The sequence below is a fragment of the Dryobates pubescens genome, chromosome Z (genome assembly GCF_014839835.1).
Source record: "Dryobates pubescens isolate bDryPub1 chromosome Z, bDryPub1.pri, whole genome shotgun sequence".
Classification (NCBI taxonomy): domain Eukaryota; kingdom Metazoa; phylum Chordata; class Aves; order Piciformes; family Picidae; genus Dryobates; species Dryobates pubescens.
Window position 1 is genome coordinate 91,443,086 of NC_071657.1, and position 15,492 is coordinate 91,458,577.

At 39.7% G+C, this 15,492-nt stretch overlaps 1 protein-coding gene across 1 annotated transcript in view; it reads right to left on the minus strand.

Annotated features, from left to right (window-relative positions):
• Positions 1-12,044, minus strand: part of RICTOR (RPTOR independent companion of MTOR complex 2) — an 81,822-nt gene extending 69,778 nt beyond the window's left edge. The window contains exons 1-2 of the mRNA XM_054177919.1: positions 11,979-12,044; positions 11,771-11,818 (exon numbers count right to left, since the gene is read on the minus strand). Of these exons, the coding sequence (XP_054033894.1) occupies positions 11,771-11,818; positions 11,979-12,027 (97 nt within the window). The 5' untranslated portion in view covers positions 12,028-12,044. The remainder of the gene's footprint in view (positions 1-11,770; positions 11,819-11,978) is intronic.
• Between the last annotated feature and the right edge of the window lie 3,448 nt (positions 12,045-15,492).

Consider the following 15,492-nt stretch of genomic DNA (forward strand, 5'->3'; position numbering starts at 1 on the left):
CTCACCTAGAAACTTGTTGACACATATGAAAATGTCAATACAAGCACACTTACGTTCTACAACAACTTAACTTACTGACCATTTTGTGCGTCCAGCTTCTTTTTTCTGGACAACAAGCACTCAGAAGTAGCAGGTATCTTTGTTCTGTGTAGTTCTGTTACATCAAACACTGTGCCTCACCCACAGCTGCACAGAGTAATAACCAGTACATAATGATATTCCTTCTAACAGAATGAAATTGGCATTTCAACACACTATCCTTACAAATTCCCTAATCCTCTACATCTTATTTTGTAGGTGCATGTATATTAACAATCTTCAAACTTGTGTTGTTTGTTTTTAAACTCTCATGACCTTTTTTAGGGCTTGACTCATCTTATCACCCCTTCGGGACTGCAACATTGTTTTTCCCCAGTGATAATCTTGATGCATTCTGACAGAACCCATTCTCCAGAGAGAAAGACCACCACAGAGCTCCAGCTACACAAAATACCTACTGCTCCATCTAATGCAGTGATGAAATACGACCAGCAATAGCTATATTAGCAGAAGTGGCGGCTCCTTTCCCCTGACAGATTTAGCAGCATTGTTTGAACACATTCAGTAAGCTATCAGCATGCCAGTCCACTAGTCTGTTATGCATGCATGGATAAAAAGCAAACAAAAGGAATGGCAGGCTTTAGCACACAAATTATTCAGTAACTCTGAAGTCAGGCACAACGAGTTAAACTGAGGAATGTATATGTTATACGCATCACTTAGTAGATACTAGAAAAGTAGCTGTATAAAGTAACCAATGTCTGTATAGTAAGTAAACTGGAGAGAGAGACTGCACTAACAGCTGCTATCACACCTACTGTAACCAGTATCAAAAAAGTTACACACCTAAAGGCTTCTCTTAAAGATGTGGTATCTCAATACAGTTAAACACGTCATCACCAAGAATACAAGAGATACCTTCCTTTCAGTGAAGGAAAGAATCATAATATAAATGTATACCTCTACTTTTTTTTTTTACAGATTTTTAAGTCTAAGTGCTATGGAACTGTTTATTACCAAGCTGCTTTTAAAGGCTTGTTAAAATACATGCTGCAAAAATGAAGGAAGTTGAGCGAAATAGACACCAACTAGAAACATTAATGCACTGTTCTCCATTTCCACAGAAATAATAATGAGTTATCAGTTATTAAAAGCAACGGAACATTAGAAATATGTTAAAGGTGTCCATTTAAGCCCAGACAACAGGTCATCAGTCTAGTAAAAAAATTCCCCCTTCCCCCCACTCCTTCCCCCCAATCAACACCTTTAATTCTTGCTGGGACAAAAAGCAAAATCAGGACAATTACGTAATCTCTCATAATATGAAGCATTCTTAATTTACAACTCATTAAAACTGTGCAAAATGCAGAGGGGGTAAAAACAACCAGGTTCTGAGAACAATGGAAGAAAAGAAAGCTACATAAAAAAGCAAACTCCATAACAGATCACTCCTGAATTATGTATACTGACGCGTCAACTCCACGATTAGAACAAAAAAAAAAAAAAACCCACACAATTTACAGTATGATTTTATAAAGTAAAAACTTAGAAACAATTGTGTGGTGTATCAAGTTTAGATGGTTACTATTATGTTGAAAAACAGACTGAATCAAACAGAAATCTTCTTTGTTCACCGGTAAAATTCTAATTGTCATATTCGAATTGGTTAAGGTACAAAATTGCACTGGTATAGTGTGAGGTGTACATTTTGCCAAATAGTTTTAATTGTTTTCTTTTTTAAAAGCCTGACAATGTATAACAAAGCTTAACAGTTGAGGGCATTCCCTTGAAAACTACAAGTGACCATACCCAGCGATTTCTGCAGAACGTACACAGGGTTTAGTTTGATTCCTATAGTTTCCATAGGAGAACCATACATAAAGTACTTTGAGTATGAGTTCCAGTAACTCATATTCATGAAAACAGAAAGAAAATAGAAGCTAAGAACTCAAATCATTTTCACTCTCGCTGCTTAAGAAAGTTATGAAGAGATGAAAATGGCTCAGTAATATGGGAAAAGCACACCTCCACCCTTTTATGACAGCCAGTAAATAAAGCAAAAGAACTGTTCTTCCTACACCAGAAAGTAAGCTTCGCATTTAAAAACCGTCTTAATTAACTAGAAAGCAGTGCAAGAGACTGCATATCCAAGGTAGGATCCAGGAATAACTAGAACCTCAGATCAAAACAAAGTTGTCTAGCAGGATTACACTTAGGACTCTAATCCTTCATACTTAACTCTCTATGTCTAGATTTGCATATAAATCCTTTTGCAAGTAAACAGGAAAGTAAAGTTTAAATGTCTACTGTGACTTCATAGACTTCTCTTTTGTAAATGTGCATAAAATACAGCAAATTGAAGGATCATTTTAAAAATATTTGTAAGTACAGGTAAAGGTGACATGCTGTAGCCAGCTTGAATAAGAGACAGCAGTTAACAAATGGACCACTTTCTTAATTACTGTCCCATATTAGTTTCTTAATGCTTCTTAAGCTATTCCTTATATGTTTTATACCAGTACACACTGTACTGCACAGCATTACTCAAAAATTATTAAAATAATATTAAAATTAGGATTACATAAAGGTACTAGTGAAGGTTTTAAAAACTGTTGTTCTTCAAATAACTTGCCTACTTATAGAGAACACAGCCCTCCACTTAACATTTAAAAATTACGTCCTCAACTCTCCAGAAAATACAATGTTAATGCCAAGAATCTTAGTAATCATTCTTGGTATATACAGTTTTTTATATTACATAGTTATTCCCCCTTCCCTCACGAAAAACACTGTCACCATTCTACAGTAAGAAATACCCAACTGTAACTAGTGCACACTATGATGACTAAAGACAAGATGAGATTATAGTCTCCGAACAAAAGTTTCTCTCATTACCACCTCATAGTAAAAAAAAAAACAAAACAAAACTTGAATTCTTCCAGAATACACAAGTAAACTGGGGAAGAACTTGCTGTAAAGTTTCCAGGCATTAAAATACTGACAAGGGAAAAAACAAAAAGCGGGGAGGTGGGGCTACGAAAGCACCAAAAAAACAGAGAGGCATAAAATGTTGCAGGGTGGGGAAAGCTCCATAACCACGTGACTACATGTTTGTTTGCCCTGTTGTTCTACTCCTCAGCATCAGTCATCCACTACTGTCAAAGACAGGGCACAAGGCCACCATAACCCACTAGAGCTGGTTCTTGTGCTCAAAAGGCAGTAAAAAGCTGGAGGATAAGCCTTTGCCAGATTCACAACACTGGTTATGTTGGTATACAAATCAAATTAATACTTTGCAGAATACCAACTATGAATTTGAATAATGAATAGTGAGTGTACTGTAATGGTGGAGAAAATTATCTTCCGTTACTCTTTTCTGCCACCAATTCTAGAAATAGAAAATTCAAGACAGTCACAATTTTTAGTTGCTTTAATGAGGCTACACTGAACATTTCATATCATGCAACTAGCAATTGGTGAGCATTTATCGAACAAATCTTTCAGACCTACTGACGAGTATCCTGATCATTTCTGTACACTTTAACTAGCTTGCCAGAGCAGTAGTAACAACACACTAACATTAGAAGAAAAAATCTGTGCGGGGGAGAAATTATTGTATTTATTTTTCCAGCTGACATTCTGATTTTTTCCTCCATCATTTTAATCATTTCAAAACCCCAAATCATAAATGCTGTCCAGTTAAATGGCCCTTACTAATAAACTCCAGTTATCCATGTTTAGCCACTGTCCGCATAGATACATGATGCCCTAAGTAGCACGGTAAGAAGAAAAAAATAGTAATATTAGCAGACGTAGGATCACAGTATTCACCAATGGAAACAAAGTACAATTAGCAAACATGGACAGAGCAAAGCAGTTTCTCAAACTCAAATGTTAACAGAGGCACACAATTAGAAACTAGAAGTAAATCCCCAATGGCATTAGCTGCAGCAAGGAAACGTTTAGACTGTGGCAAATATGCAGTGTGGTAACTACCTCCCTCAAAGTGCTATAACCAGAAGACTTCAAAATAGTGTGCACACTGATGATGCTTGGCAACACCAGTTGTTCACAAGACAGGTTCCATGCAAGAGATGTTGACTGTTCAGAACTTTTTCTCCTGAAAAGGTCATTTTCAAAGAAGGGACAGTACAAAACAGCTATGAATTTTGTAAGGAGATATAAGCACCATTCTTAAAATACAGAAGACACCCGATTTCAACTTGGGAAAAAAAAAAATCAAATCTATTTCAGTGAAGTATCAGGCTAACCTAAAAATCTGAGCTGGAAGTACCACATTTATGGAAAAAAGCAAGTTTTTTCTATTTCCTCCTTGTGCATTTCATGAAAGAAAAACAAACAAATAAACCAGCCACCACCAGAGTAAGTCTACCCATGAGAATCACATATGGTTTGCATGGAGAAGAACACATTCTAAATTCTCTAGACAGGAGGTTGCTAAAGCTGATTTTTTTACTTCACTGATGCTCAGAGGGTAACAAAGAAAAAAGATTACTTACAGACTTAATCATTTCTTAAACAAAAGCATAATTTCCATGCAACAGCTGTTCTTGATAGTCCTCTATATTTTTAAAAAACATTTATTCAGTCTGTGTGCACCAAGTAGGAAATCCATCTTTTATGTAGCTGAAAAAAACAAAATCCCTGTATTGTTCACCACACACATTTACACTAAGAGATTAATGAAATTAGTCCTTGTTACTCTTTCATAATTATTATAATTTTGTCCTTAAACCTGGGTCTTATTGTTTTAAGTATCTTTGCTCAATGCAGAGGTATCTTCCACTAACAGTAGCCTGTAAAGGTAGTCTTAACAACCATAGTTCGCTTTACAATGAACAAAATTTATGTAAATAAGGTTGAGATAGTTAAAATGAAAAAGATGCAAACAAGAGCTGACAGCAGGCATTTCAAATATGGATGACCGTCCCAGAACATCTTTGCCATTTTGTCATCTTTCGGTGTTAAGACTTAAGAGGTTATCTGAAGTATCACTGATAAACAGCATGAAATTTTGTTAACTACCTACTTCTCCAATTGGAAGGGAATGCCTTTTTTATCTTGCAGTTAAGCATATTTCTATAAAATAAATAAATTACAAACTTAGGAGTAGCTTTCTGAAATGTTCCAGAAGCAGCCACCAATCAATAGTCAGATGCTGCCAAAACCATAGCGCTAAGTAGCTCTTGGACTAAAGTGAGCTTAGAGAAGGCTAGATAGAGAAAACCAAAAATCAGTAAATTCAGAAATGATGACAAGAATAAGAGTCCTGCAGAGCTTTCAGTTAAGTGAAAAGAGTAGAATTCTGTCACATAACTAATAAAGTACAACTCTAAGTAGAGGTTTTTGTTCTTTGGGAGCTGATTGTTTTGTTGTTTTCTTCGAGTTTCACATTAGGGTTTTTCACTCCAGTTTCTCACTTTCTTCTTTATGCATCTTTACCAGCACACCTCCTCTTCACCAGATACTCTTCATTAATCATGCTCTGAAGTTTTGCTAACTCCTATGTTTCTTTCTGGTGCATTCTACCAAAACATTTCATCGCACAACAGATGGCTGGCAAATGAAAAACACAAATGTTTCCATCATATATGTGAATATACCAGTACTACATATTTTAAAACTAGAATAAAGCCAAATACATTGTATTGTAAAAGTTATGGGTGCTCTAGATAAACCAATTAGTCAAGTATCAGCCAGCATCTGTATAGCAGTCTTATGGCACCTTCTTGCCTGTATCAGAACTCATCACAGGAGTGCTGCTCAGCATGCAAATTCACCTGCTTAACTGCACATGGTTAGAAACTTCCAGTGAGAAGCAAACCTCTTTTTTAATCTTGTGTAGTTACCAAAGCCTCAAGTTACACATGTATGTCTTAGTTGTAAGAAGCTAGCTGTTTTTAAGATGACTCATGTAATTATTTAAAACAAAACAAAAAATCTCTAAGGCAGGAGTCCAAATTGTCAGGACAGATAAAGTTTATCTGATTTTTCAATACTTTTTCCCCAAACTAGTAAGCCATCATTTCAACATCAATCCTCAAGCCATCTTGTAACCCTCTTAAACACAGTTTTCTACAGATTTTGGGTTTGTATGCATACAAATAGTTAGAAAACAGCAGGTTTTAACTGTAACTATTTAACTTCTTCCAACTTTAGAGAGGGAGAACTACCTGATGTCGAGTGTCTCTAATATTATTAGGGGAACACTTTCAAGACTGCGAGGTAATTGGTAAAGTATGCATGAAGGTCATGAGATTGGACAAGTAAGTGATGCATTTCTTTCTGGGAAGCTTATTGTTGACATAGCTTCCTTATTACTGTAATTATGATGAGGGTTGTGTTTCTTTACATAGCATCTACACTGGATAGGCTCTGACAAAAAAAAAGAAACCTGAAACTAAGAACTGCATTAATCTCAAAGGGAGGTAAGGTGGAACTAGGGGAAAGGAAAAAAAGACTGAAGAACATTTATGACAGACTAAAACATTCATATCAAGCAGGTGGCAGAAACTACAGATTTTGGTACTTGAACAAATGCTTGGGGTGGGGAAGCAGGAAAGGCAAAATACCATAATGTGGAAACCTAGCATTGCTTAAACACCTAGGTTATTTATACCAATCCAAATTGCAGAACACTCTCTTTTGCCAAACAAAAACAGAAACAAGCAGACATTAGAGCAGTCATTTTAATCTCTGCCTTGAAGAAACATGCTGGTATTTGTTTACCAATCTGAACTACAGCAGCAAAAAACAAAGGAACTCCCCACAAAAACAAATTTAGAGATGTTGCACATAAAACTTTCAAGGCAGATAAGAATGCAGATCTTGAAAGACAATAGTGCCCAGCTCCTACAGATACTTTATGTAAGCAAGTTTTAATGTTGCCTTAATACTTCCCTTCCATTAAAATGGTTGTTCCTGTTTTCGAGAAATGAAAAGTGAAAACAAGCACACACCACTTTAATATTTCTGAGAAGTCTTTATGTTGTAAAAGCACTAATACGTTAAAAAGCTAAGCCAAAGGTACACAAATGTTATCAAGTTAGCCAGGCCAGTGCACTTAGGCAATTTCAAACCAGTCAATTAAGGCTCAAGAGCACAAAGGAAACCTAAGTATTTAATTTTGGACTGCATATACTCACCACCTCTAACTTTGAAATGTTAACACATCACCTTCACTGTACACTTCCCCTTTCCTCTCCTTATATAAAAACCCCAACACACAACAACAACTCAGGTAGAAAACTTTTCATCAGGACAAGATCTCTGTTTTTCAAGTTACCCTTTCATGTATCAGAAGAACTGAAAAACATTACTAATTTCCTTCTTGCTCCTTTTACAGCTTCTGTTACAGATTCACAAACATGGGAGCAAAAAAACCAGCTACTGCTCTGTGATCTAACACAAGTGTCCTTCAGCAGTTATGTATCACAATAATCACACAATGCAAAGGAAGGGTGAAAGGTGCTCACACATGTTATTTGCATAGTTTTAAAATAATGTTTCTATAGTGTGGTGGAGCCCAGCTGCTCTGTATTTTCAAGACAGAAGTGGTATTGCAAAACTATGGCCAAGACAACCTTAAAGGCTTTCTTTAAGAGTCTTCCCATTAGTGTGGAAGAACTGCTCTTAAGCAGCAAAAAATGTATACACTGGCTCCCTGCTGCCTTGCTGCTCTCACTCTTCAGCAGGTATTTTTCCCCTCTCACTACTTGCGCTTTCAATACCAGACAGGTGTGCAGTGTCTCTCTCTGCTTTTTCCATACTGATGAGGGAAGCCAGAAATGGTGCGGTCATCAAATCTCAAGCTGCATTAGGAAAAAAAAAGTCATCCAACCTTCTTTGACTATCCTGCAAATAACCGTTAAAACCACCCAACATTTTTGTGGGCTGTAAACTGCAGAAAGTATCCTGAGATGTCTGTCCTGCATGCAGTGCATTAAGAATTGTCATGTGGGCACAAGGAATCAAATACAATACAGTTTAAAGCCATGCAGAGTTATGAGAAGTAACACAACTCACATCATACAAAGTCAAATGGAACTTCTGTATCTTTTATTTTTACCTATGTGATAGAAGAAAATGATGGCAAATTGAGGCAAAAAATGCAAGGGTAGGGTTTTCTTGTCTGATAACACTAGTCAATTTTGTGAAACTAGCCACTATGAAGGGAAAAAAATGCCAGTTTCCCCAGCTATGTTATTCATATCTATCTTGTGTTGTAGCTAAAAGACTAAACACTTACAAAATACAACTGGCTTTACAAGAAAAACTACTAAATCAAAGTATCTCATAATGTACATTTATTAACAATAAATGAAAGTACTGATACTGGATGGTTAGTACATTTTAGTTACACAGTACAGTTATCAAAAAGCAAAGACTGTTATCTGCAAAACGGAGGACATGACATACAGATGTGAATAGCATTTGACCATAAGAAGTTAGCACCCTTGTATCTCTCAAACTTCAGCAAGCTCTGAAAAGTTCCTAATAGCTACTGCCAGCTCAGAGCCACAGGAATCTAACAAAACAGGGAGTCCTTGAAAGACGTTTAAGAACTTAAGATAAAGCAGTGTGAAACATGGTCCACAACTAGGCATGTTTTGAGTTGCTAAGGCCTTCATAACCCAAAGGTAATAGTTGAAATTGCAGCAAATGAAGAAGTGGTGGTCATCCAAAAGCAATTCAGTTAGAGGCAAGGAAAGAACATCAAACAAAACATGGATTACACAAGCCTTTTAACAGTGCCCTGAACTTTGTATAAAAGCTCAGAATACCTGCACAACAGTTAGAAACAAAGATGAATTATGCTACAAAGCATATAATACTTGTTGTTTATGTAGCCACAGGACCAGAATTACCACAAGAATTCCTATCAAGGATACCAAACTTGTCTGTAACTGTAATTGTCTTGAACATAGGGAGTTCACACATAGATACACAATGTGCCATCATACAAAATACCTTTCATGAACATTACTGTATGTGATTTTAAAGATAGGGCACCAAGTAACTCCAAAAAATAACTACCTATGGTAAAAATATATAAAGAGAACAGTGTGGTGTGTTCTGGGAAAACACAGGCAACAGCAGCAGAGAAAAGAGGAAATGAAAAGCACGCACAGAGGGGTAGATCAGTTATACAAGCAGCAAAGCATTCAAGGAGCCTTAGTGTACGAAAAGCCAGGAATAAGTAGGACTCAAAGCAGCACTAGCACCCTCCCCCTACTATTATTAGTTCTGAAATACTTAATAACAGCAGTGGCATCTTGCATGGAATGATTGTATGGACTAGTGAAGGTCCAACTTATATGCTAAATCATGTCAATCCATCACTAATAGTAACTCCTTTAAAACAAGGCACCACCAATCTAATTTCAGATGTCTGTAACATAGAGGCCCCTCTAAACAGACACATATGGCTGAGGCACCACTCTCCACTTTGCCCAAATCTGTTATTTCACAGTAATCAACAAAGTTCAGCTATCTGAAGAAATAAACAAACAAAAAATTACTTATTATTATTAAAAAATTATTTAAAAGTCACTATTCCTTTGTTGCTGAAAATCTGAGCCTGGTGGAAAATTGATCCGCTCACAGTACATTAGTACAGAGTTAGGATAACAACTTAAAAATATTTAACCTAATTGCTTATGTAACTATTGTACTAGCTGGAAAAAACACACATTCATTCTGTTCAGTGTGCAGATCACATTATCATCTATCTTAATGTCTTGCTTAGAAAAAGTGAAAAGTTCATACCTACCATGGATTGCTATATGTTAACTGATTAGCAGCTGTAGTTTCTGTGACCAAAAAAAACCCAAGCCATCACTTTTTGATAACAGGTTCACAACTACATTTAAAGAAGCTTATTTAACTGCAACCACCACAATTATTTTTTTTAAACACAAGCTAGCTACATAGTCACAGTGCAAAACACCTTTTTTTCATCACAACCAAATTTTTGTCACATCTTACCCAAATGCCTCCTTTACAATAACTGTGAAATAGTTATACTGGTACTATTAAAGGTCTCAAGAAATCACTAGATGGCTGAAAACATCTCAAGGCAAACCCCAGTATCCTAATGAGAGCTACTTGTCAGATTCCAAGTACATTTCAAACAAACTGTAAGAATTACCACTCCAGCATTTAAATTGTGTACTTCAGTATGCTACACAACACAAAAAAAGTTACTAAACATATTAAAAAAAATCCCGATTCTATAAATTTCATAAACTGTTAACACTGCTTACACTAATAACTGTGCCATGTTTATGAACTGTTAAGGCCTATGTCCTACATTTTGTGGACTTGTTTTAATTCTAAAGACAGTAAAGCAATCATGCCCATAGGAAGAGACGTAAGAGCCTGTTTCTCTAAACTGAAAAACAAAAAACCCACCCCAAAACAGAAAGAAAAATAAACCAAAAAACCCAACAACAAACAAAAAACTAACCAACCAAAAAAACCCCATCCTTTGCACTTTTCCTAGGAACTAAGAGACACTTGCAAATATGTTACCTCTACACAAGGATAACTTTCAGCCCACAGTAAAAATGCTCAATAGAAAACCACCTCTAAACAGAGACCATACGGGGGGCGGGGGGCACAATCAAATGTGCAATTGTTGATACAACCTCTTACTAAGCTAAAAAAATTACTGAAGCAACTCCTTACACTTCACAGTCGACTTGCATCTAATAATTCTGTCATTTCCCTGCATGTTTCCTCATAATATGGATCTATTCAGGATAGCAGCAGTCCTGGATCTCCTGAAGCAGAGCAGTTCTACTATAAGCATCAACTTTATTCCCTCCTCCACACTAAGATCTTCTGCCTCAATGGTTCTAGTGTGCCACTTAGTTTTTTGGCTCTTCGGGAGAGCTTTCCCTTACCTTAGTACTCAGAAAGACAAGACAAACTATATAATTGAGTAAGGAATGAGTTGCTATTTGTCCGAAATACAATTAGTGTGCTACAAACGTTACTGTTACTTCCTTCATTCTATCTCCCCTTACGCCCCCCGAGAGCCATGCACCTGAGAGCCGTGGAGCACGTTTGCAGCAATTTAACAACAAAACGGGAGGCAAGTACCTTCTGCTCTCACAGCAAGGCTCTCACGGCAAGCACCGCGGCCTAAGACAGGAATGAATGTACGACAGAGATGGAAGGCACGAGCTGCCTCCACCGCCGAAACGCTCCCAAGAGACACACGGTCCGACCCCCCAGCGGAGCAATGGCCAGGGAGGGAGCCCCGGCAGCGAGGCCGCAGGGCGCGGCGCGGGCAGCCCCACTGCGGGACGGTCGCTGTAAACAGCCCCATCTACAGCCAACCTCCACCGAAACAACCCCGAAAGAGCATGAGGGGGGGTCTCTGCCTACACGCAGTGGCTCCCCTCGACTGTGACCTGGGGACGTCAGCCCTGAGCCGCGGTACTGCCCCGCAGTCGGCGGGGGCTGAGGAGCGGCTTCCACCTACGGGCAGCTGCGCTCACTACAGGAACGCCGGGCAGCCCATCGTCGGCGGGTACCGGCACACCGCTCCTTCTTCGTCTTCCTCTCACCACCCACCGAGCCCCTGCAGCCGTTCCGGAGCACAAGGCCGCTCATTGCCGGGAGCTTCACCCCACCCGCCCCGCCGCGGGCGCGCAGCAACAAGCAGACAGCGACTCCCGGCCCGTTAGCACCTGGGCCATACCTCGGCTGAGATCGAGGGGGACGTTCTCCTCACCGCTGTCGTTCCGACCTGCGGGAACGGGAAAAGAGAAGCGCGTTAGCCTGGCGGGGAGGAAGAAGGCGCAGGAAGAGAAAGGGCAGTAAGGAATGGAGCAGGTGGCTGGGCATCGGTGTAGTGCGAGAGTCGGTGAAAGGCCAGCCTGCCCCGCGGCCTGCCCGAGCTCCCTTACCTCGGATGCGGAGGTGCCTCAACGAGCGGGCACGGAGACTCACCGCCATGTTTACGGCCCCGTAGTCACAACACCGGAAACCTCCCCCGCTCTCGCGAGGAGAAGCCCGCGAAGCCGCCGGCAAACGCACCCCGTCCCCTCCCTCCCCCTCTTCTCCCTTCCCTCCCCCTCTCCTCCCCTCCCTCCACCCTGCCCCTGCGCAGCCGGCAGGAGGAGCGCAGCGGCTGAAGGCGAGGTGAAGGGCGAGGCTGTCCCTCTACGTTGGCCTCTCCGGTGTCAGAGTCGCACGCGGTGACTCTAGGGAGGAAGCTTTAGTACTAGAGGGTGGATGAGAGCTGCTGATCCGCAGCCTAGCCGGTGGTAGAGCGTTCCGGCTGCCTGGGCTCGGGTCACACTTCTGGGGCCGCGTGTGGGCACTAGGGCATCATGGACGCCCACCCGGCCGCCTCTATGTCTCTAAAGCTTGAGTGAGCGAGGAGCAGCGGTGTCCTCAGAATAGCGTGGTCCCAAGGGGCGGGACCACCGCCGAGGTTCGCTGAGAGGATTCTTCCTCAGGCAGCGCATCCGCGAGAGGCCAAAGCTGAGGAGAAACAAGGGTGGTGGGAACGAAGGTTATCAGATGAGGCATCCCCGCTGCGCTAAGAAACGTGGTGAAATGCCTCCTTTTCCTGAAGAGCTTGTCCAGCTGGGAACTGGCTTCCTATATAACTGCACCGTCACCACATCTGAAGGCTTTGGTCTGTGAACTGAAATGACTGCTTTTTTTTTCTAATGAGGTTTGCCTGCTTAGTTTTCCTTTTTTGAGCCGCGCTTGCCTTGTGATGAGATGGTAATCCACGTGGATGTAGCATGACCATTGGCTTTGTACGCCGGATGTTTGCCGCATTCTTCTTTTTAATATGTGAAGTAATTAAAAACAGGAAAAAAACGTGCAGTGGCTCTCTCTGCAGTCTTGCTGATCCTTACCTCGAGACTTGCTAAACTTTGAACAAATAAGTGTATATACATAAAAACAACAATAAAATCAAAACCAAAACCAACTTAATATCCCACTGCAAGACACTATATATTTATATATACTTGTCCTTGTTAGGTAAAATTTTAAATAAGCAGGTAACATCTTTACATTGCATCCTAACACTTCAGGCCGCAGTAGTCAAAGCAAGTATTTGCACTCAGACTTCCCAAAATCTCAGGAACAAAGCCCACAAATAATAATTGAAGTGTAAAAGTAGTCAGCTGTATAAAAATAGCTTCACAAGCTCCTGTAATTGTTTTCTTGTTTTGCAGTCAATCCTATTCTACTCTTGAGTTTTCCCTTCTTTCACTTGAGGTCTTTCAATTTGGATCCTGTATTACTCATAAAAATCTGTTTTTATTAAGTACACACATATGATCATTAGTTTTCATCTCAAAACTGTAAATTATTTTTTATACTGATTGGTGTATTTCTAAAACATTAATACTGATTTAGGAGATTAAAATAATGCCCCAGGGCTGTCCTTTAAAATGCCATGTCCAGGGAACCCATGACTTCCTGAAAATGCCAAATTAACTGCTGTCTTTGGTAGTAATGTTATATCCTGTTTGCTATAAAGTCTGCTGGGGCAAATTAATTTCACATACACACTGAAGCACCACTAAGTGTTGGCCCACTATTACATTCTGAACTGGATTTGAAGTTATAACCTGAATATAAAGTGCTGTGACCTCTCATCTAAATAGTGCTGTATCTTCCCTTATAAATATGCATTGCATGTATGGCAACAGTTCGCCATTTGGTTTACATGCATATATTATAGATGCAATTATCTACAGCTGTTTGTGTTGAAAGTACTGACAACTGAAGAGCTGGACACAAGCTGGCAATGTGCGCTTCCAGTCCAGAAGCCAACTGTATCTTGGACTGCATCCCCAGCATTGTGGCCAGCAGGTCAAGGGAGCAGATTCTGCTCCTCTGCTGTGCTCTGGTAAGACCCCATCTGTGGTCCGGTATCCAGCTCTAGATTCCTCAGCACAGTAAAGATGTAGACCTATTGGAGCATGTCCAGAGAAGCCCACAGCAATGATCAGAGGGCTGGAACACTTCTGCTGTGAGGACATGTTGAGAAAGTTGGGGTTGTTCAGTCTGGAGAATAGAAGGCCCTGGAGAGAGCTAGGTTATCATAGCCTTTCAATACTTAAAGCAGGGCTATCAGAAAGAGTTGGTGTTTTCTAACTAAAAGAGGGGAAATTTAGACTGGATAGAAGGAAGGAATTTATTATGCTGAGGGTGATGAAACACTGGCATAGGTTGCCCAGAGAGGTCATCAGTGTCCCATCCCTGGCAACATTGTAGGTCAGATTGGACTGGGCTCTAAGCAACCTAGATGAAAATGTCCTTGCTCAATGCAGGGAGGGTGAACTACATGATCTTTACAGCTCCCTTACAACCCAAACCATTCTATGATTCTGTGATTCTATAAAAGTCACAGAGATGCAATATATTTTAATGGAACTAGAACCTCTTCTGACAAGGGCAAGTAAGAAAGGAGAAATGTTTAAATTCCAGAATGCTCTTTCACAGCTTTGTTCCTGCAGACACCCTTTAATAATCAAAATATTTCCCTTATCTGAGTTCCAGTTTTTTCTTTGTTTTTTTCCCCCCAGTTATATTTGTTTTATGTAGCCAAAATTTAAATGGTTTCTGGTAATAACACACAAAGTAATGCCACAGGGAAATTATAAATGGTGGCCCAAAAGACTATGTTGAAGGTATTTTGAGGTATGATTAATACTTGCCAAAACTGGGGGGGGAGAACTTCAAAGTTTCTGTTGCTGTGCAATGTAAAATAGCAAGTGTTCATTTGCTTTAACTACAAATTAGATACACAGGAGCTTCCAAACAACTAAATAAATAAATGCTAGAGAGTCTGGACCTTGCTGAGTCATACCATTGCTGGTATGAGGCACCTTCACCCTTTGAGAGGACATTTTGAGATCTGTTTTTTGAGATTTTCCCATGTTCATTCTCCCATTAAAAGTGGGGAAAGCATTGCAAAGGTTTAATTAAAAAAATAGAAAGGTTGCCTATGTAGCACATTTTCTATACATTTTCATCAGTTACTGTTGCTCCTGAGTACACAAGAAATGTGGAGGAGAAAAAAACCCCAAAACAACCAATCAAAACCCAGCACAAAACCCAACTATTTTGTCCATTTTGAGAGGAGAAATTAATACCAAAGAGAAAATTAACTTCTTCACTGGTCTGATGCCTTGTCTGTGTCACAAATTACAGCTGACATAGTGTAAAGCAGCCTAAAGCCAAGGACACAGTGTGAAAGTAGAGTTTCCTGTGTGCTGCTAGCATACTTCCTTTCTCACCTGCGAAGTACAGCATATTAGAACAGAACATAACAACAAACCTTCTGTGTAATCTGGAGGTTTGCAGAGGAAGGTTAATTATGAAACCATGTTAAAACATTCCCCAATGTTCAGTGGTGGATAGGAGCTTCTGAAACTAGAGCTACACTTT